General features: G+C 40.4%; 3 protein-coding genes across 3 annotated transcripts in view; all 3 read right to left on the bottom strand.

Annotated features, from left to right (window-relative positions):
* Positions 1–2,408: 2,408 nt before the first annotated feature.
* Positions 2,409–16,087, bottom strand: mybphb (myosin binding protein Hb). The gene is made up of 12 exons (XM_080793337.1): positions 15,774–16,087; positions 10,745–10,879; positions 9,767–9,934; positions 7,923–8,011; positions 7,573–7,768; positions 6,996–7,135; positions 6,690–6,849; positions 6,159–6,295; positions 4,637–4,823; positions 3,831–3,893; positions 3,093–3,130; positions 2,409–2,953 (listed from the first exon to the last, which is right to left on the bottom strand). Exons 1-10 carry the CDS (start codon positions 16,012–16,014, stop codon positions 3,853–3,855), a joined length of 1,494 nt encoding a protein of 497 aa, XP_080649463.1. The 5' UTR covers positions 16,015–16,087; the 3' UTR covers positions 2,409–2,953; positions 3,093–3,130; positions 3,831–3,852.
* On the bottom strand, positions 10,886–15,753 carry LOC308336102 (uncharacterized protein). The gene is made up of 6 exons (XM_080793346.1): positions 14,183–15,753; positions 13,722–13,784; positions 12,400–13,226; positions 12,085–12,147; positions 11,536–11,601; positions 10,886–11,158 (listed from the first exon to the last, which is right to left on the bottom strand). Exons 3-6 carry the CDS (start codon positions 12,400–12,402, stop codon positions 10,976–10,978), a joined length of 315 nt encoding a protein of 104 aa, XP_080649472.1. The 5' UTR covers positions 12,403–13,226; positions 13,722–13,784; positions 14,183–15,753; the 3' UTR covers positions 10,886–10,975.
* Positions 16,088–16,354: 267 nt separating the features above from the next.
* nav1b (neuron navigator 1b) overlaps positions 16,355–20,654 on the bottom strand; it is a 77,083-nt gene continuing 72,783 nt past the window's right edge. Inside the window, exons 31-32 of the mRNA XM_080793194.1 lie at positions 20,392–20,589; positions 16,355–20,013 (exon numbers count right to left, since the gene is read on the bottom strand). Coding sequence (XP_080649320.1) covers positions 19,930–20,013; positions 20,392–20,589 — 282 coding nt within the window. The 3' untranslated portion in view covers positions 16,355–19,929. The remainder of the gene's footprint in view (positions 20,014–20,391; positions 20,590–20,654) is intronic.

The following is a 20,654-nucleotide window of genomic DNA, read 5'->3' as shown; positions in this document are numbered from 1 at the left end:
TATACATACAGCCTAGTATACAGTATACAATACATATAGCCTATTATATCCTGCCACAACTTACACAGCCTAGTATACATACAGTACATATAGGGGTACATAAATACGTAAAGTTCGTTTTTAATCCGACAATGGATGCTGTGGGTACTTGACTATTGTATGCCTTGAAATAAATTGAGAGTCAAATCTAGATGTGCAATTCAGGTTGTAACAGGATTTGTAGCCCCTCTCGGAACCCTCCGAAAGCTTTTATGATTGGACCTAGCTTAAAAATGTCAGAAACTTTACTACATTTGGGTTCTGCTTGTGGGGCTACAGGATTTGGTGCTGTGACACCCAAAACAGAACCTTCAACCTTGTCTCTGTAGGCCTATATTTATTCTAGCCTATTTTCTATGGACACAACACTTCAGCACCTTTATTTTTGTTCAATTCTCCCTCGCACTCTCTCACTCTCTCACTCACACACACGCACCACGCACAAACGTTAAATGCTTGTTAGCATAGCATAATAAGCTAGATGCAAGGAGGGAATCGACCGGATTCCAGATAACTCACCTGCATAAAACAAAACGAAACCACCAATCAGTGTGTCATGAAGACAAATTCACTTCTCTTTCACTGTCACAAAAGTTGTGACTGAGCATTTTTCACTTCCTAACAACCCATGGGCAGGTTCCATGAGGTGTAGAGTTACATTGTGTTGTTTATTTCACTAGTTTTACTACAAAACAAGCTCGTGTCGTCATGTCGTGTCTGACTGACTGACTGACTGTCTGTCTGTCTGTCTGTCTGTCACTCTGTCTCTCTCTCTCTCTCTCTCTCTCTCTCATGACAGTCTGACTTAGTTTGCAGAAATTGCAGCGTGTGGGTGTGGGTGGAGCGCGTTGCTCAGGTGGTTTTAAATTTAAACCCTTTTCATGTCAAGCTCAAGATGGATCGTTATCGGTAGGCTACTAGGCCTATATATCGCTACTCGATAGCTCTGGTCCATACCATAGCTCTAATGCCGGGCCCGTAACCGTTGCATATGTTACGGCATATTAGAACTATATGGACCGAGGTACGTTTTATCGGTATTTATTCTGCATTTAAGCCGGACCACATTTTTATGTCAATTAGCCTCTCATACCCAAAACTCGAATATTTTGTTATCGTTTAATAGATGAAATGAAAGTCTGCTGACGCAATAAAGACAACTTAAAGGTACTAGATAACACTAGGCAAATAACAATTATTGGTTACCAACTCTCCATCATTTAGCTATCCTCGCATTATATCAGCTTTTCCACCTCGGAGGAAAATCATTTAGCTGGTTAATTTTATTTTAACTTAAAATAACATTTTAACAGGAGGACTAATTTCCTGTGGAACAGTGCATAGATGTTATTACTTGAGAGTAACACTAGATGGTGCAATGGTCAAAGACGTCATTCACACAATGGCCTAAATAAACTGTTGAAAGTAGGCGAGATAGAATAGAAACAGCCTTGGGTCTTTATTGATTGTAATGTATAGACTGATCTCTGGATTATAAAGGTTTTCATTGAACATGGAATAAGAAAAAGGAAATCATGTTTTCATTCTGGATATGAACAGCTTTTGACTTTTGAAAAGGGCTGCATATTACCAAGCTATCTCATTGAAACAATTTCATTTTTGGGCAGGTCAAAGTGTGCTGTACTGCAGTTGGAAGTTGGGCCTAAAATAACTATAGAGGGAAGGCTTGAGAAGTGAGGCTAATTTTGTCAACCACTTTGTGAACTGAGCCTCTATCTCTGGCAGCAACCTAGATATCTCTGGCACCATGGCCTATATCACTATGCCTGTAACTTCACGGCAGCATGATTAGAAGATCAGAATTTAAGTATGGTAGTATTATTGTGGCAGGCCTAACATTCTGTTATGCACATTTGCACTTGTCCGAGTATGAGCAAGATGAAGAGACACTGTGTTCACATTCTCATAGATCCACTGCAAGTGTACCATCCACAGGGTCAAATAGTAGGCCCTAGATCATTTTTCATACACTTTTTGACTTACAGTTTAATGGGGCGTGGTGTTATCAGACAGTGTATAAGATGTCAGTTTTAGAAACCAATTTAAATTCAGATGCTCCATGTTCTTCTAACACTTATTTTAGTATCATATATGGCAACCTCCAGAAAGCTGGTAAGGAATGTCACAGACTGACATTTGACACTATGCTGTAACACAGCAATAGGCCTATGTATGTCATTCAAATACTCGTCTCTGCTATATTCTCCTGTGTCATGAGACTTGTACAGGCATGAATGAACACAAAGTAAATTAGGTTACTGCAAAGGGTTGGACATTTGTACAATATGATACCCTTTAATTTGATCAATTTACACAAACACAATATATAGCAAAAAAATAATAAAATAAACCAGAAATGAAAAGATTTATTGGTACAAACACTTACATGTTACACATTGTTCTATGAGTAACAGTAAATTTATGCAACATAATTATAGGTGGACACGACTTACATGACATGACAATTGTAATAGAGGGTATGCGCGTGACATCATCATCAAACCCGGAATTTATGCGGGAACGCCTACTGAGTGGCAAAAAACTACTTACTGCTTGACAGCCCATACATCCAAACAGAAAATCTGATTGCATTAAACAACATTAAACAATGTTAAACTCACTTTGCCTATTGCTTTGCCACTCGATTTGCCACTCGATGTGCCATTCACTTTAAGCATGCACATACCCTCTATAGTAGACAATTATTGGGAACTGAGCTGAAAGTGGACATGGATGTGTGAGTAGTGTTGCTTGTGAGGAAGTATGTTAGTAAATAAATAGGAACAAAAATGGCTCAGCTTGATAAACATTCAGGATAGAATTCAGTCAACAACCATTTGATGTGTTCACCAGCCATACTATGTACATGTTCTTTCAGGAATCCAGCACACGCCTAAAATGACACAGAGATTGCACAAAGGAATTTAAATAAATAAACCAAGGTTATAATTATTACAGTATATACAATCAGGAAGCTGTAAAACATTTCATTACAGAGAGGCCAGTTTTAGAGGTGCTAAAGGAGTACTTGCCTTTTGCTGGAAGGGCTCCTTCTGCTCCTAATTTGGGACTGCAGCAGGTGAGAAAATAACAAGAAAACAGGTGTGAAGTATCTTTGGAGGCAGTGACTAACAGTTACAACAATAAACACATGAGGAATTTCATGAAAATCTAAGTACAGAACATCAACAAGACTATTTTTAACAGGCGTGTGACCAGGGAATACTTCCTGCTGGTCTGTGATAATATTTAAGCAGCCCATTTAAAATACTTTAAAGAACCAGATCATGCAAACATTATTTCAAAAACAATTAGGGTCAATCGGATGGACTCGTCTAGCGCAACAGACTATAACAGTAGAGCCTAGCAATAAATGGCTGTGTCTCACTAGTCCCTAATTATGGTTACAGCTGCTGACTGGAGGAAATGTGATTAAGCTCCCTCTGCTGAGTACCAATGAGGAGTCATTACATGTTTAATTTATGGGTGGTGCTGCTGCCCCTGTTTCAGTGGCAGGGGCCACCGAGTCCAAGTATAGTGCCTTCCATGTATGGACAGCAAGACATGGAGCAGGCAGATGTCACCTCAGGACTCAAATAGATCCATATGGAAAAAGAAAAGCTTTCTATCACTGGGCTGTGGGCTTCTGAGGGGAGATCATAGCTACTTGTCAAATATAGTGTAAAAACAATTAGGACATTTATGGACAAAGATGACTAAAACTATCACATTACTATAGTAATAAAATGTATATAAAAACAGTGCCTAACCTGTAAGAATTACGATATTGGCTTATGACTCCTCTTCTACATCTGCATCTGGACCAGTAGGCTCTGTTGAAGAGAAAAACAAGCTAGTATGAGATTGAGAACTTGGACTTAAATAACATATACATTCAAAGTGAAGGAGAATTATGTACAGTAGTATTACAAGAAGCTTACAGTATATTGTATATAATATCATACTAAATTGGCCAGGAAGCTTATTCGAAGAGATTAGAAGAGAAGTCGATTTCCAAACTAGGAAAGATATTTTGACAAATATATTTAATATTTGGACAACTGAAAATAAATGATCTCACATGAATTTGTTTCGTAACATTTTTTTAAACTTCGGTTTATTGTCTCCACCACGAAGGCATGGGGAGAGAGTATGTTTTGCACTCCGTCCGTCCGTCTGTGTGTGTGTGTGTGTGTGTGTGTGTGTGTGTGTGTGTGCCGACTTTATATTACTGCTCCAGATTCTGTCCAAAAATCCTGCAAATCGTTACACACTATCTCTATATATGTTCAAGACGGATCTGTCCGATATTTTGTGTGCAATTTACCTGGAATCTTTCACAGACTTTCCTACTAGGTTGAGGAATAGATCCCACCCTTTTCAAATTGGCCTGTTATAGCGCCACCAACAGGTGGACTTTTGAAAAACACATTTTTGGAACATAATGCCTCAAATCATCCAATTGCCATCCAAGGCGTAAGAAGAAATGGCACTCTTTTCACATTGGCCTATTATAGCACCACCAGGAGGCAACAACCTGGTGGTGCTAACTTTTCTAGTTCAAACCTTTACTTACTTTTGACCTCCAGCTTGCACTCGACCGTGGATTCTCCGTGTTCGTTCACAGCCTTGCAGACGTACACACCGCCATCATAGTTACCAGGCTTACGGATCTCCAGAGTGCAGATACCCTGCACACACATCTGCCTGAACTTGGGGTCATTTGAAATGGGAATCTTGTTCTTTATCCACTGGATCTTAGGCTGCAGGAAGAAGAAGGACCATATGTTCAATTCACATTCATCCAATTTCACACCTAATCTTTTTCACACGTTGACTAAAAAGTGCTTCTCTACATGTAACCGACATGCCCAGTAGTATGATGATTATAGCAAAATGTCTTATTACCTCAAATAAACAACTTCACAGTGCGTTCTTTCTAAAGAGTGTTACTCTTGATAATACAACCACCTGGGAGCAGATAGCTCAAACACACTGGAGGTTCCAATGGCAGTGCCACCACATAGTAGGTAGTAGTAGGTATTTTGCACATCGGACCCTCGACTAGCTGTCACCCTCCCACCCTATTCCCTACACAGAGTTTAAAGGCAGAGAATATCATCCGTAGTCATACCAAAGATACCTCATGTCCCTTAGTGTAAAACGCCTTCTGTGCCAGTCTGACCCAGAGGCATGTACAGTAGAGCGAACGTATTGTAGAAAGCAATGAGCAATGACTAAACCACAGGCTAACAAGGGCAGGATACAATATAATCGTTTTGTGGCTCAGGGGTAAACACGTTGACAGGGATGGATGAACAGTAGAGTAAGGTTAACTGTACCAAGCCCTTCATACAATCTATCGCCACAAGATCATGAAGGTGGTTAGCCACCAGCTGGCATCAGGCCCGAACAGTGTCAGGTAACTGATGCCTCTGGTGTTCGAGTGTCACAGAACAAAAAATCACACCCGTGTGTCGTGTGAAGTGAGTGGTGCAACTCCGTGTGGGAGTTCCCGGGGGGGTTTCCAGACCCAGGGTGCCGATAGAGAAATGACAGAGTTACCATGTGGCGGTCCCTCTACTGTACTGTACTGTCACTGTAATGTACTGGCACCCCCTAAAGCATCATATATACAGTTAATACGTGCGTGTGTGTGTTTGTGTGTGCATTAGGTTGCGCAGTGTGGTGAAAAACAACCATGCTGTTTTCGTGCTCATACCCAGACACCCACCCACACACATATAGCTCCGTAAGGGAGTGGTTGCACCACTCAAAATTGAATGCTCACAGGGTGAGGTATGGCTCACTCACTGTAACTTAACCTCCACATGTCCCCTAATTAAAGAGTTTAGGCCATTTGCTCAGCACCAGCATGATAGTTTATTAAACATAATTGCTATATAAATAAAGTTTATATATCTAATATTTATAATTGACTCTGTAGTTTTGTCATTTGAAATAACGTAAGACACAAGACGTTGGTGATGGTGAGCAACTGTACCTGGTTAAATGCTTTAACTGGTTAAATGCTTAATCAGTGACAGTTTGGACGCTAGGGAGTTTGATTTAGGACAACCAGAAATGTGCTGCCGTACCTTAGGGAATCCCCTGACAGAGCACAACAGCCTGGTGCTGTAGCCAACAGTGGTGGCTCTGTCAGTGAGAGCGGTGGTGAACTTGGGAGGCTCACTGTGATCAGCATCGCTGTACACGGGAGGCTTGTAATCGATGGCTGAAGAAAGAGACAGACACAAAATATGCAAAATTGAATTTAGCATATTATGTCATCAGAGACTGCCTTTCATAAAGCACCTCAGTCACATTCTCACCACTACATGGAAGGACAGCTGATAAGGGTGCTATTTAGTCAGCTAACAATTTTGTTAGTTCACATGCTTCACAGATTACTATGAGGACAATATATACTGTATGTGTATTAGGATTTGTTACACCTGTTGAAATGAAAAAGTTCTGACATAAAACCCACAACAGATATGACTATGCAATGAATGGATTAATGAATTAATATTTAATATATATATCAGCAATTAAATGAATGAGAAAATCCGGTATGTACAGTCTGTATGTCAATGTTACTAAAGCCAAAAGCAAGTAGTGAAATATACCTGTCTTCAAAATGCTAGCTTCAGTGTCAGTAACAATAGCCTCCTCACTGATTCCAACTTTGTTCTCAGCCCACACTCTGAACTTGTAGGTGTTTCCCATGATGAGGTCAGAGATGGTAGCAGTAAGTCTATGGTAATGCTCCAAAACAGTGAACCAGTCCTGTAGACAGACAGATGGATGGAGAGAGGGGGAGGGGGGGATGATAAATTAAGTGTTTCATGCATATGAGTATTTTACCACCAAAAATCATCACACGTAACCTGGACACTGTTGTAATCTAAGACAGGCAGCTGGCAGCTACTTACTCCGGTCTTTTTGTCGGCCTTCTGTATGGTGTAACCGGTGATTACTGTGTTTCCCTTGTCAGAGGGTTCTGTCCATTCCAGGGCAACATTGAAGCCCCAAGTATCAACAATCTTCACGGTTGCAGGGGGCCCTGGCAGCTCTGTGGAAAACCAAGTATTGAATAGCACATATTATGGTGAGCATCTGTGGTGACTAGAATCACAATGGTCTAGAAGACTGGAGAAAAATAAATCTATCACTATCTATAACTAGATGTTTTTGTTCTGGTGAGCGTAGGATGAGTTTGTTAACATAACAAACAAAAATGCTACAACTGACACTTCTATAGTGATTCATAGTATACAATCTATAAGCTCACAACGCATTGCAATACAACACGTTGTGAGCTAGTAGAATAGATGGTCTATTTTCCCTACTAAAAGGAGAAAAAAAGGAAAACAAACCCACTATTAATGATATGTCAAAACAATAAATAGCTATACAAAGTGTTTGTACAGAAACCAAATGGTGAACATCAGGTAATGATTTGAAAGTACAATTTCAGAAAAAAAGAATCATCCTAGTAGCTTTACTAACCAACAATTTGAAGGATGAATGGACATTTGTCCTCAAAGTCGTCCACTTTCACACACATCTCATAGACTCCAGAGTCAGCTCTCTCAGAAGTACGGATGAACAGGATGCTGTTCGTGTCGGTGCTACGGACCTGCACCCTCTTGGTGTCAATGGGCTGACCATCCTTAGTCCAGGAGACAACTGGTTTGGGTTTGCCCTGGGAAAGACAAGACCATATATACTCACTAATTTATACTTTCACAATGGCGTTGCTAGCTGAAAATCCTTTAGTAATGAGCAAGTAGATTACTGATCATGCATTTATAATAGCAGGAAGTCGATTCTGGTGATCTTTTCAGGTGTATACTCACAGTGAAGGGGATGGTCAGGTTGATCTTGGCACCAACATTGGCAACGTATCTCTGTCTCAGGAAACGCGGCATGCGAACTTTGGGGCGGTCTAGAGAAAATGGGAAATTCAAGTCGTTGATATTGAGTTGTGAACACAGGATTGTATGAAGAGAGTTACACGTATTAGTAGTACTATTAAAGAATATTATATACAGTATGTACAATGCACTCCTAGATTCATCATTGAGGGGAAACATGGGAGGATTGTTGGGAACAGCCACCTGCTAAGTTCAGCAAAGCAAGAAACGCCAGGATTCTAAATAAAGCAGGACTAATATTAGACCACTGCAGGCAGACTACCCATAAAATATCATTTGGAGATAAAGTTACTAACATACAACCGTCATACACTGAAATAAAGATCATATTTTTCTGTCCCAACTTGTCACTCAAAAGTAAAAGTCTAAAGAAAACGCCTGTAAAGTCTATGGCATGTTTCAAAATTATCAGTGAATGCGTGGCAGTCCGAAGGAACTTAGGCGCCACTTGAGAAACTATAACCTCCCCCACACCTCCTTCGACGCAAAGAGAACACACCGGAATGCACTGCGCTAGCCACTCCCCTGACAACCCCCACCTGCTTGCAAGCCGATCAGTTGTCACCATCGATACGAAGAGCAGATTGTCACCTCTCCAGCTATTTACTGTTACAGTGGGTACAGAGCCACCACATTTGCGTTAATGACACACACATCCTAGCTATTTTTCCACGGCTGCGGGAGAATGTGGCCCAGCCGTTCTTTTGCAATAGCATTTAATGAGGAATCTCTATTATGTGGAACCACCTTCTGTCCTGGCTGGCAGGTGAACATGGAACATTGGTAGTAAGATATTGCCAGGATCATGTTTCCTTCCATGCCTGTTCAACTCTCCATTACGTGAAAGATGACTTGACATGGCATAAATCTATGCCATGCTTTTGTTTTTGCTTAAATGTAAGTCGCTCTGGATCATGAGCGTCTGCTAAATGCCTAAATTGTAAATTGACAAAGTCACATTTCCAGCTTTTAAACTATCAAGAGAAGGCCAATGTCCTGACCTACAACTTTTAACTCTTCAATGATCACTGCCACAACATTTTGTTGGCCTCTCTCAATAGTGACTTCTGCACTTTACAAACCCTAACATATACTATCCATAAATAATTGTCAGTGTCAGCCATTCCTAATTTACCTTAACAAAAATATTTACATGAAATCCCCCCCCCCCCCCTAATTAACTTGCTAAATGGGTGGCCTTTGTTCACAATGAATGAATAGAACAATGTTAAACATCCATTGCTAACACATCTGAATTATACTAACATGAGTGCACGTTCCTAATAACTATTTGCAAATGATCTTTGACCCCGGTCTATTTAGGACCTTTCTGCAGGGGCCTGGTGATGTAATACTGTTCAAGTCAGTAGATGGTCAGAACAACCGTGCGGCCTGTGTTGAAAGGGCAGAGATGTACTCATGCACATTTTGGCCTATCCTATAGTTTTGGAAATGGAACCCCCACTGCAAAATCTGTTAATTTAACTCTGACAGTGTACAAATGTAACCATGATATTGGTAAATGAACACTGATGATTTTACTGTGGAACTCCTTTCGGTCACACCACTGCAAGAAAATGGAATTTTCACGCATAAGAAAGAGGATTTCTACAGCCATTGATGCTGTGTTGGAATATAGCTAAATATACACATACTTTGGACAAAAGCGTCCATCAAAGGGCGTGTCGAGTTTAACTCGACACTATTAAATCTCTAAACTATTTAAATCTCACTATTTCTGTGTGAGACCACTTCTTAGTTCTTACCAGCAACTTCCTTCACCAGGACAGCCTCGGGAAGGGCGACAGGGGGGCTGCGGCCCCCAGCATTCACAGCCACCACACGGATCTTCAGGCGATCACCGGTGGTCTGGTTCTTGATGACGTAGCGGGTGGACTTCTGGAGCTCCTCATTGACTGCTACCCAATCCTCAGCTGTGGAAAACAATGTACCGTTAGTGAAGAACAATTGACACAGCTGTGTTACTATAATACTAAAACACAATACTAAAAGCACACTGAATGAGCAAGCTGGCTTCAGATTTGCGCTGATGAAGAAATTGAGTCTGATGCAGGTTTGTAGTATACAGGTAATTGTAATCCATTCCCCTTAATGCCATACATTTATGAATGTAGCACAAGGTAAGAGCAGGACATTAGTGTGGTAATAGTTTTTATTTATGTTTTTCACATAATGTTTTCATTTCAACACAGTTGATTGCAAGATGCTAACTATGTCTGTGGCTAACTAAGTCTAGCTCAAGCTTACATTTAGCTGGTGCTGACTTTAGCTTTGTGCTTGGGATCTAAAAGCAGGAGCTCTGGTGAGACCACAGCAGCTCTCTTGGAATGACTCCTTCCTTGTAGGGAGAGGTTAGGTAGCCTATGATATAAATCTACGAGTGACACTTCAGGGACAGGTGCAACCGATAGGGGTGACCCGTATTAAAGTGCCATTTACCACGTTCACGGGTATATTTAAAAAGCACGTCAGCATGTGAAGAGGCTGTCGAGATATCAAAAAAATATGACTGATTTACAATGGAAATAAAATATATATTTGAACTACAGATGTCAGCTGGTGTAGTAACTTCTGTGACCCTTTCTGAAGTAGAGAATAAATAGCTTCACACTCTATGAATACCGCCATCTAACACGTTGAATTCCGCTGCCAGTACAGTGAGAATGTGGGGTCAAATTGAATGCATAATGCATGTGTGAGAGAGCAACCGCTAATGGACTTACTTCCGTCCTTGCAGACTTCAATAGTGTAGCCATCTAGACCAGAGTCTCCAATGGCCTCCGGCTGACTCCAGATGATACTGACTGAGGTGTCATTCTTATCCTCCAAAAACAGTTCCACGGGGGCACTTGTAGGCTCTACAGATGTCATAAAGGAACACAGAATACTACAATAAACATTTTGAAATGCAAAAAATAACAACAGACAAAAGGAGAATTTCAAATGGTTCGAGGTCATTCAGGGTTGTCATACCAGTGTTTATCGTAAACACAGTAACGACACGTGACGTGAAGAGCGTGAAGAGCATAGAAGTCGGTGATGATGGATTGCTCAGTCTGACAGTTTACCTTTGGGTGGTGGTGGTGGAGGTGTTGGTGGTTTAGGCTCTTCTGGCGCGGCTGGCTCGGCACCTTCAGCTGCTTTTAAATAAGCATTAATGTCAGCATTAGCTTAGCAAGCAGCATGAAATTAGCACCACAATGTTAAGCGGTCAAATCTAATCTAAATGGTATCTCACAACTCTCTGTCTGTTTGCTTGACTGTGATTACCCGTAAAGCTAATTTATACTTTGTCAAGGGACCGTGTCGTATGACAAACACAACATAAATTCAAGGGGTTGATGGAATGTTTAAACTATTTTGGCACACAACATGGTCATTTGACAAAATAGAAAGGCTTATTTTTTTTTCTTCAAGGGACTATATCCAATAATTGTTCTCGAAAAACTAAAGATAGCTAATGCACAGAGAGGAGTGGACAAGAACACGTTTCTGCATGTTTGTTATTGTTTACCATCAGCAGGTGCTTCACCATCAGCAGGTGCAGCGGCAGCGTCCTCTGCAGCGGGGGCAGCGTCAGCTATAGTTAAATGTTAGATATTAATGCCAAAGCCTATCAGCAGACCTGATATATCGTTGCTGTTGGGCAGAAACCTCATATCTCCATATTCCTTCAATAATTTTCGTATATTAATGCCCTATTTCATCAAGTGTGTCGCACTATAGTGAGGAAGAAAAAAAAGGAAACGTATAAGCTCACGAGTCGCAATGCCACGCACTGTGAGCTTATACATCTGTTTTGAAAAATAAATTTTAAAAGGAATGGTTTTGGACAAACAAGGTTTCCACCCAACAGTAACAATATGTTGAATCAGATAATATAGGATGTGCTGGGTCTTCATTAAACTGTATGCCAAAGCTTCAAAGCGTTTGGCAGGAACATCTTAGTGCCATTAAATTAGCATTACAAGTGCATTTAGCAGCATTGCATTGATACAGTGGTGGTTTAAATAACTCAATATGTCATCTGTTGTTTCTTTGCATACTGTAGATAGTGGTTTACCAGCAACTTCAGCTTCAGCTTCAGCAGGTGCGACAGCTTCATCTGCAGCTGGGGCAGCATCAGCTACAGTTAAATGTTAGATATTAATGCCAAAGTCGATCAGCAGACCTGATATAATATTGTTTCAGCATGTAGCATACGCTGGATCTCCAGCAACTCGTATTCCAACCATTATACCTTCGTATTGTTTTAACAGGCACCAGTTAGTACCATTACTCCATTAGCATTACAGTGAGATGACGGTGGTCTTAAAGTTTAATTAGACTGGATATAGACTATTTGTTGTATCTCCTTTGATACAGTATAGTGGTTTACCATCAGCGGGCGCAGGTTCAGCAGGGGCAGCGGCAGCGTCCTCTGCAGCTGGGGCAGCTTCAGCTATATAGTTAAATGTTAGATATTAATGCCAAAGTCGATCAGCAGACCTCACCTGATATACGTTTCAGAATATAGCATGCTGAAACATTATCCACCTGTTTACTCTTTATTATCATTATTACTACTATTATTACTCCTAGCTGTATCACCTTTTCGTATCTGTTCTGTGGTAACGCCATGAAAACAGAATCTCCCCAGCGGGATCAATAAAGGTCCATCTATGGATCTCCAGTAAACTGTATTATGCCATAGCTTCAAAGTGTATTAACAGGAAGGACCCAGTTAGTGCCATTACAGTAGCATTACAGTGAGACCATGGTGGGTTTAAAAGTGGATTAAATGGAGGGACAGGTCATCTGTCTCCTTTCGTACTGTAGATAGTGGTTTACCATCAACGGGAGCTTCAGGTTCAGCAGGAGCAGCGGCAGCTTCTTCTACGGCTGGGGCAGCGTCAGCTATTGTTAAATGCTAGATATTAATGCCAAGGTTCGATCAGCAGACGTGATGCAGTATGTGTTACATCAGATGATGTAGCATTATGCTGGATCTCCAGCAAACTGTATGCAAGAGCTTCAAAGTGTTTGAACAGGAACCAGTGCCGTTAGCCTTACAGTGAGACTATGGTGGTGGTTTAACGTTGAATTAAGACTGAAGGATAGGGTTCTCTGTTGTCTACTGTAGAGTAGATAGTGGTTTACCAGCAACAGGGGCTTCGGGTTCAGCAGGAGCAGCGGCAGCCTCGTCTGCAGCTGGGGCAGCTTCAGCTATTGTTAAATGTTAGATATTAATGCCAAAGTCGATCAGCAGACCGGATATATGTTTCAGAATATAGCCAGTGGTGTAAAGTAACTAAGTACATTTACTTAAGTACTGTACTTAAGTACAATTTTGAGTTATTTTCTACTTTACTTGAGTATTTCCAATTTCCAGTCCTTTGGGTAGTTTAAGTACATGTTGATACCAATACGTTTGTACTTTTACTTGAATTCAAGACTTTTACATTGCAGTATTGGTACTTTTTAATACTTAAGTAAAGAATGTGAGTACTCTTTCCACCACTGCATATAGCATATGTTTGACATACATATGTATATATAGCATATGTTTGACTAGCAACTTGTATGTCAAGCATAGCTTCAAAGTGTTTTAACAGTTAGTGCTGCTATTAGCATTACACAGTGAGACTATGGTGGTTTAAACTTTGAATTGAATTTGAATTAGATCTGTTGTCTCCTTTCAGATTGTACATAGTGGTTTACCAGCAGGTGCTTCGGCTTCAGCAGGAGCAGCGACAGCTTCCTCTGCAGCTGGGGCAGCTTCAGCTATATTTAAATGTTAGATATTAATGCCAAAGATATGTTTCAGCAAATAGCATAATTATGCTGGATCTCCATCAACTTGCATGCCAACCATAGCTTCAAAGCGTTTTACCAGAAACCAGTTATGCTAGGTTACTATACTTTGGTCTGACATACCATTGGTCCGATCGACTACCTACCCCAAACCCTCACCCTAACCATAACCGCGAGCACGGGGCAGCACACCTAAACCTAACCCCCAACCATATCCCGAGTCGGACCAATGCTCCTTCGAACCAATGATATGTCCGACCAAAGTATGCTCCCCGTTATGCTATGCTATTAGCATTACGGTGTGGTTTAACGTTGACTAAGTTATAGGTTATCTGGTGTCTCCTTTTATACTGTAGTTAGTGGTTTACCATCAGCAGGGGCCTCAATAGGGGCCTCCACTGGGCCCTCAGCGGGGACCTCAGCAGGGGCCTCTACAGGGACTTCAGCAGCAGGTGCGGGTTCCTCTGTTGCAGGAGCATCAGCTAATGTTAAAGGTTAGAACATATCAGATTAAAAACAAAAAAATGTTTTAAAAATCGTTAGCCTCATAGTATAATAGCCTCTGTAAATTTTTTGGGGCCAAATTGACATTTCTACCGTAACTCTACCTACTCTCCTAACACTACGTCTCATTCATTGTGCCTAATTGCCTATGTCTTCAGCCTATCAGAATGCTTGTTACATTCCAAAAATTATGCAATTCATTTTCTTTCTTTCGTTTTGCATTCTGATAGGCTGAGAACATAAGCAATAAGATGAATCAATGGTGTTAGGAGTAGTGTTGGCTTGTTAGGCAGATATAAATAAAGACAGATAAACATGATCATGACAAACATGACAATCAAGTGTGTTGACATTTTCCAAAAGTTATTTTTGTTTTTGTTTTAATTTCTTCAATATTTATAATTATGCTATGAGGCAAAGGAAATGTTAGATTGAGAGTTGTTTCTCATTAACCACTTAAATGGCTCCCTTGAAACCAAAGATAGCAGAGATTGTACAAATATTTTTGCAGAATGTTCGCCCCAGATTAGCACACTAGGGTTCAAGTGGTTAACTGAAATCCATGAAGTCAAGTCAAAATGTATATGCAGAATTGGTAGATTTAAGATTAGGTTAAATTACCATATACTCCTACTACTGGCAGCTGGCTTATTTTGGTACAGATACATTTAACTTAAAGTGAGAAATATGTCATTAATATTGACTGTATTCCTCTGAGCACACTCAGCAGGAGGAGTGGGGCAATGTTAAAAGTTAAACTTAAAACTTTAGTTGTAATAGTAAATTTGTGATATCATTGTTGCTAATATGCGTTATGATGAATCAATGGAAGCAATGCAAACCAAGCTCAGAGCGCACATCACTTCCACTTTGCAGACAATGGACATACCATATACTCATACAGTAGGCTAGCACTAAGCACCGCATAGTAGCAACTTAAGCCGAGTTCTCAGAAACAGGAAATATTTTTCTCAAGAACCTTTCAGTTAATTAGACTGGGCAAACAACGCAAAAATGATGCAGTTTGATTTCGTTGACCAGCATGCTTTGCCTTTAGCCATACCACCAAAGAGCGCTCAGACGCGTAAAGGGTCTCCAAGATGTCAAGAAGTGCTATTTTTAACCATCTCCTTACCATATGAGGTCTTGAACGCATAGGAACAACCGACTACTTTAGACTTACAAGCGGAATACGCAAATTCACCAACGTAGGTCTACATCCAAATGCGCAAAAACGCGCATTTAAGGGTCTCCAAGATGTCAAGAACTAGAAGTGCTATTTTTAACCATCTCCTTACCATAAGAGGTCTTTCTTGAACAACCGACTACTTTAGACTTACAAGCGGAATACGCAAATTAACCAACGTAGGCCTACATCCACCTTCAAATTAGGTCATTGTAGATTTTACGCAGAATAACAAGGTAATGGCTCGCGTCTTTGAGCGCGTGCATTACCAGGTGGGGGTGGGGGTGGGGCCTCCTCCACTACTGGCTCGGCCTCTGGGGCGGCCTCTCCCTCGGCGGGGGCAGCTTCTCCCTCTGCGGGGGGAGCTTCTCCCTCGGCCGGTGCAGCTTCGGCCTCAGCTGGAGCTTCAACTGGAGCAGGCTCAGCAACAGGCTCTGGGACGGCTTCAGCCTCGGCCGGCGCTTCCTTGGGCGCTGGCTTCTTCTTGATTGGCGCTGGCTTGGCTGGCATGTTGGCGGTTCTCAGCTAATTCCCAAAGTAGTAGTAAGTCCTCAAAGTGTACCCCTTATCCAATGCCATCATTCCTCTGGGAGTGCAGAGTTTATATAGCAGCCGCTGGGTTTGGGCTCCACCCCCTAATGAACTCTATGTAACAGATACTTGACAGAAGTATGGACCACAGATACTCTACGTGTCTGGTGGTTGTCCTTAGTCCTCTGTGTTCATGATTGAGTGTCATATTCATATATCATGATTCATATTCCCACTAGAAACTTGACATCTTAATAAAATAAGTAGGCCTATAGGTGAATTGACTTGAGGTGTGAGCAGTGTGACAGAAACACCATGATCACCAGCATGACATGTTTTTATTGACTCCAACAAACAGTGAGAGGATGAATATGTCTCCAGAAGCATGCCATCTCCTTGTATTGGACCCAATTAATTCTGAAGAAATAGAGGTCTCTGAATTAATCTTTTACTCATTAATGATTGTTGCCGCGTCCACAATGCTGACATATTTACAGTCTTTACAATTATGATGTCCTGTACAAAATAGAGAAATGAGGGTTTACAAAGGGTTCTTTAGAAAAGGAAAAAGAAATATCAAATACCATCGTATTAAAAAGGAAAACCTTATTTAGAATAATCCCCTATAATAATAGTTAAACTGTTGTTTTTTTGTCACAAAGCAAGTTTACATGCGTTTACAACACTTAGAAACCCATCACACTTGCACGTCAGTGTCATTAGAGAACGCATTACAGTTTTAAATTAATTTTGTCAACAGCAAGCTTTGCCAAAAAAAATATGACTATTCAGCAACCTGTATTGGTCAATATTCTATTCTTTTTATTTTAAGTTTTCAAACTGTAGTGCTTATTCGTGTCATCTTAAAGACACACATCCTTTCATTTTTTGTATTTTTTTTTCTTCCAAGAAGGAATTTATTAAAATAAAATGTCCTGCTTTTAGACCATTCACTATAGGCCTTGTGCAATTACAGTACACTTTACTGCATCCACCTGCCTTGTCATTCTGCAGTCAAAACACATCATATGGGCTTAACTTCACAAACCACCCTAGAAACCCTGTCGCAATACAAACCCCACGAAGGCCCCCCTCATTAAGGTTCTATTTGGTCCAACCTACAATAAGAACTCGAAGTCAGAGCTGATGAAAATGTACTGCATTTGCTAGTTATGACATTTGCTGTTTGCTAACACCAGTAGAAGTTGCTGCATAGTCCTGATACACTAGTTAGCAAATACACATCACAGTTACACAGCAACAGGTACAACAACCAGTTAATGAGATGAGAAGGCCGACATAATCGTGTCCACTGTCTGCATACAAAGATGAGGGTAGAATAGAGGTGGGGGTGGGGCACTGTCTGAGTTGTTTTATATTTTATATTTATTTACAATAAATAAAATAATTATCAGTTGGCGTGGTGCCAGTGTCATCACTGGCCATTTGGCATCTTTTCCTAAAGAAGTCGTCATCAGCTTTTGCTCACATGACCGATCAAAGCAGCAAATTAGCCATTAATTGGCTTCAAGTTACGTATTTGACAGTCAAACAGCTTCATGTAAAAGAAGTGCAAAAATAAAGCAACAAAAAGCCCAAGACAGAAGACATATTTTAAACTTAGGTTGGCTGCACTTTTCTTATCAAATAATTCCTTTGATGTCTTGTGATAACCATACACAGAAAGTGGCCTGACATTCATTACAGTTTATGTTCACATGGGGGAGGTTAATGCATTTTAAATGCAAAGGCCTGAACAATTGACAGATGACTCAACACTAACATACACCACAGTCCCACTTTACACATCATCTTTCGTCTCCATTTACCCCAGCATAACTAGCTTATAACAATAAACACACACCAAGCACATCGACAAGAGGTTTCATGTTGTCATCGGTCTTGCCTTTTGAGCAACTATGTTGTAGGTATTTTAGTTTGCTGTGTGCCAGTCTCCTATGCACTGACCAGTTTTCAAATATGAATACTGTACGTCAACATCAACATGAGAATACATTACACAGTGTCTCACATTACTCCACTGTCTGCACTGAATGTCTTGAACGAGTACACTTCTTAAAAGTGACCAAGATCTCTCAAATAAATTTCACACAATCCAGTTTCACAAGACACCTAACAGTTCTATGGTCTACTAACCTCACGCTAGCCTACCCTGTACTTCTACACTGATCCTTATGCAACATTAAACACAGTTCATGACACTGTTGAACTTTATTCAACTTAAAAGCAAAGAGCACCATAAGTAATTAAATGATGACCAATGTTATGTTAGCATTATTAATTTCCCCCCCCTGGGGCCGTGTGAATTGTATTAACCTTGTTTATACTCCATCACACGATGGTGTCGCTTGTCGACGAGAACTGATTTAAGTTCTCGTCGGGTGACAAGCGACAACGTAATAGACACTTGAAATGGGAATAGGTAGCTTCAAAGTCACTGTGCTCACCCACATGAACACATGGCTGTTATGGATGGTTAAGTTGCAGTCCGTCTCTGTGGTAAGGCTAATTTCTAAAGCACCTAGTGTAGATGACTGCCATAGTTATGTAGTTGTGTGTTTTCTAAGTGAAATCTATACATTCATATATAAAGCAATTGAACTTAGATCCCTAGCTTGACAGTCAATATGCAAGATTACAGTTTAAGTACAGTATTTGGTTCAGCATATTAGATATTTGCACCATGCAACTAGTGTAGATAAAATAACTGGCATGTAGCGTTTATATGTACATAGAATATACAGTAGCTACTTTGAATTCTGAGGGATAGACTTGATGCTATTTTATTACTTTTAAATCAACTGTAATGAAAACAAAATGTTTAAAGTGGATTTTCTAAAATGCATCTTTCACCAGGCGGTGCTATGTTGTCGTACCTGTGTAATACGTATCTAATACCTGAATTTTATGGCAATAATGGCAACAATGCTTTATTTTATAAAGCTCCTAATAAAACTGAAAGCAAGTGGTAATAACACTAAAAGAGCAACTTCCAGATGTCATGAATTTGCTGCCAGCAACAAAGTGATGAACTTGCATCACAAATAAAAGGTCAAGTGTCTGCAAAAGAGTATAACAGCAATTGAAAATATTCAACTAAGGAATCAAATGCACAATAGCAAAGGAATAATGTGCATCTGGTCACCAATGATCAATACATGAATGCCTGAAGTGTTACTCATCTATACAGTCATTCCTTATTTCATGCTCCTCTCTCACATTGAGACAACACAGTGGTGGTAATATTAATGAAAGCACCAATGCACCGCTAAAGTTGAGAGATGACAATGAATTCTTTGTTTTAAGGCATTCTGTCTGTTTGACGAGATTTAAACGAGTTGTCACCTGCTGGTGTGGTGAGATTTCAGGATTGCATACGGTATGTCAACATTTAACTCAACCTGTTATGCTGTCATACTCTTTTCCAAAAGGACTCACACAAATTAACCTGGACTAAATTTATTTCAGAACCTGTAGTACAGTTGAGGACAAAGCAGAGACTGTACTGGGCTGTTCGAGGAAATACCTGACTGAACAACTGAGACGATTAGTTAAGTGTATGGATATATTAGCACCAGTGTGTGTGTGTGTGTGTGTGTGTGTGTGTGTGTGTGTGTGTGTGTGTGTGAGAGTACTAGGGGATAATAAGATTTGTACATATTTGTATAGATGTCTTCAAATAAAAATAGAGAAAACGTTTCATACCTCTTACGAGTTGAAATACACATTCCTAGAATGACTAACACTTGCAACATCATGGAGTGATGATGATATTTTAAACTAAAAAATAATTTCTTTCTGAATATGAACAAATAAATGTTATATTTTGAAGTGCTATGGCTAAGATTAAAATACAAGAAGGGAATGGTTCAATTAAAGTCTGGGCAGGCTGGGGTCTTCCTTGTCAGGAGATTCAATGTAGTTGGCAGCCTCTTGGAGCTTCAAAAGCATCGCCATCTAAAACATAAGAGTAATGTAGTCCAAAATGAACTGGACATCGCTGTACAATAACAAAGAAACCGTTTGTTTTACATACTTAGATTAATATGTGGTTAATTGCTGTTGATGGCTATTGCCACGATGACACCTGGAGTTTCCACCAGGGATCAATAAGGTTTATCTTATAGCTTGATTTACCCATTTTATGAAATATATATTATATACTTATTGTCATTGTTCTCAAATATCTCAAATTTGTATTTATAACCAAGATTGTTGACTTTCCATTGGCATTAAGCAATGTTGAATTTAGTGCCAATAAAGCACATTGGAATTTATTGAGAGCCCTGTGAAATACTGTAACTGACATAGGATAAAGCTAAGTTTGTCTCCTACCAGAGGATCAGACTCCATGGAGCTGGGTGGTGTCTGCTTGTGAGGCATTTCTCCACTGGGTTGCCCAGGGCTACCAGATGCTACACTGGGTGGAGGCAAATGGAATAGCTTGGCCTGATCTTGCTGGGCAGAGGGCCAAGGAAGGGTACCCCTCACCCACTCCACTGGGTCCTCCCATACTGCCTTCTGACCACGGGCCTGAGGGCAACACACAATAACAGAGACAACTCATTTACACCAAATATTTCCTGAGAAAGGAACAA

This window comes from Protomyctophum bolini (assembly GCF_963924005.1).
Source record: "Protomyctophum bolini genome assembly, chromosome: 2".
Classification (NCBI taxonomy): domain Eukaryota; kingdom Metazoa; phylum Chordata; class Actinopteri; order Myctophiformes; family Myctophidae; genus Protomyctophum; species Protomyctophum bolini.
Note: the sequence above shows the minus strand (reverse complement) of the source record. Positions and strands in the feature narration are given on the sequence as shown.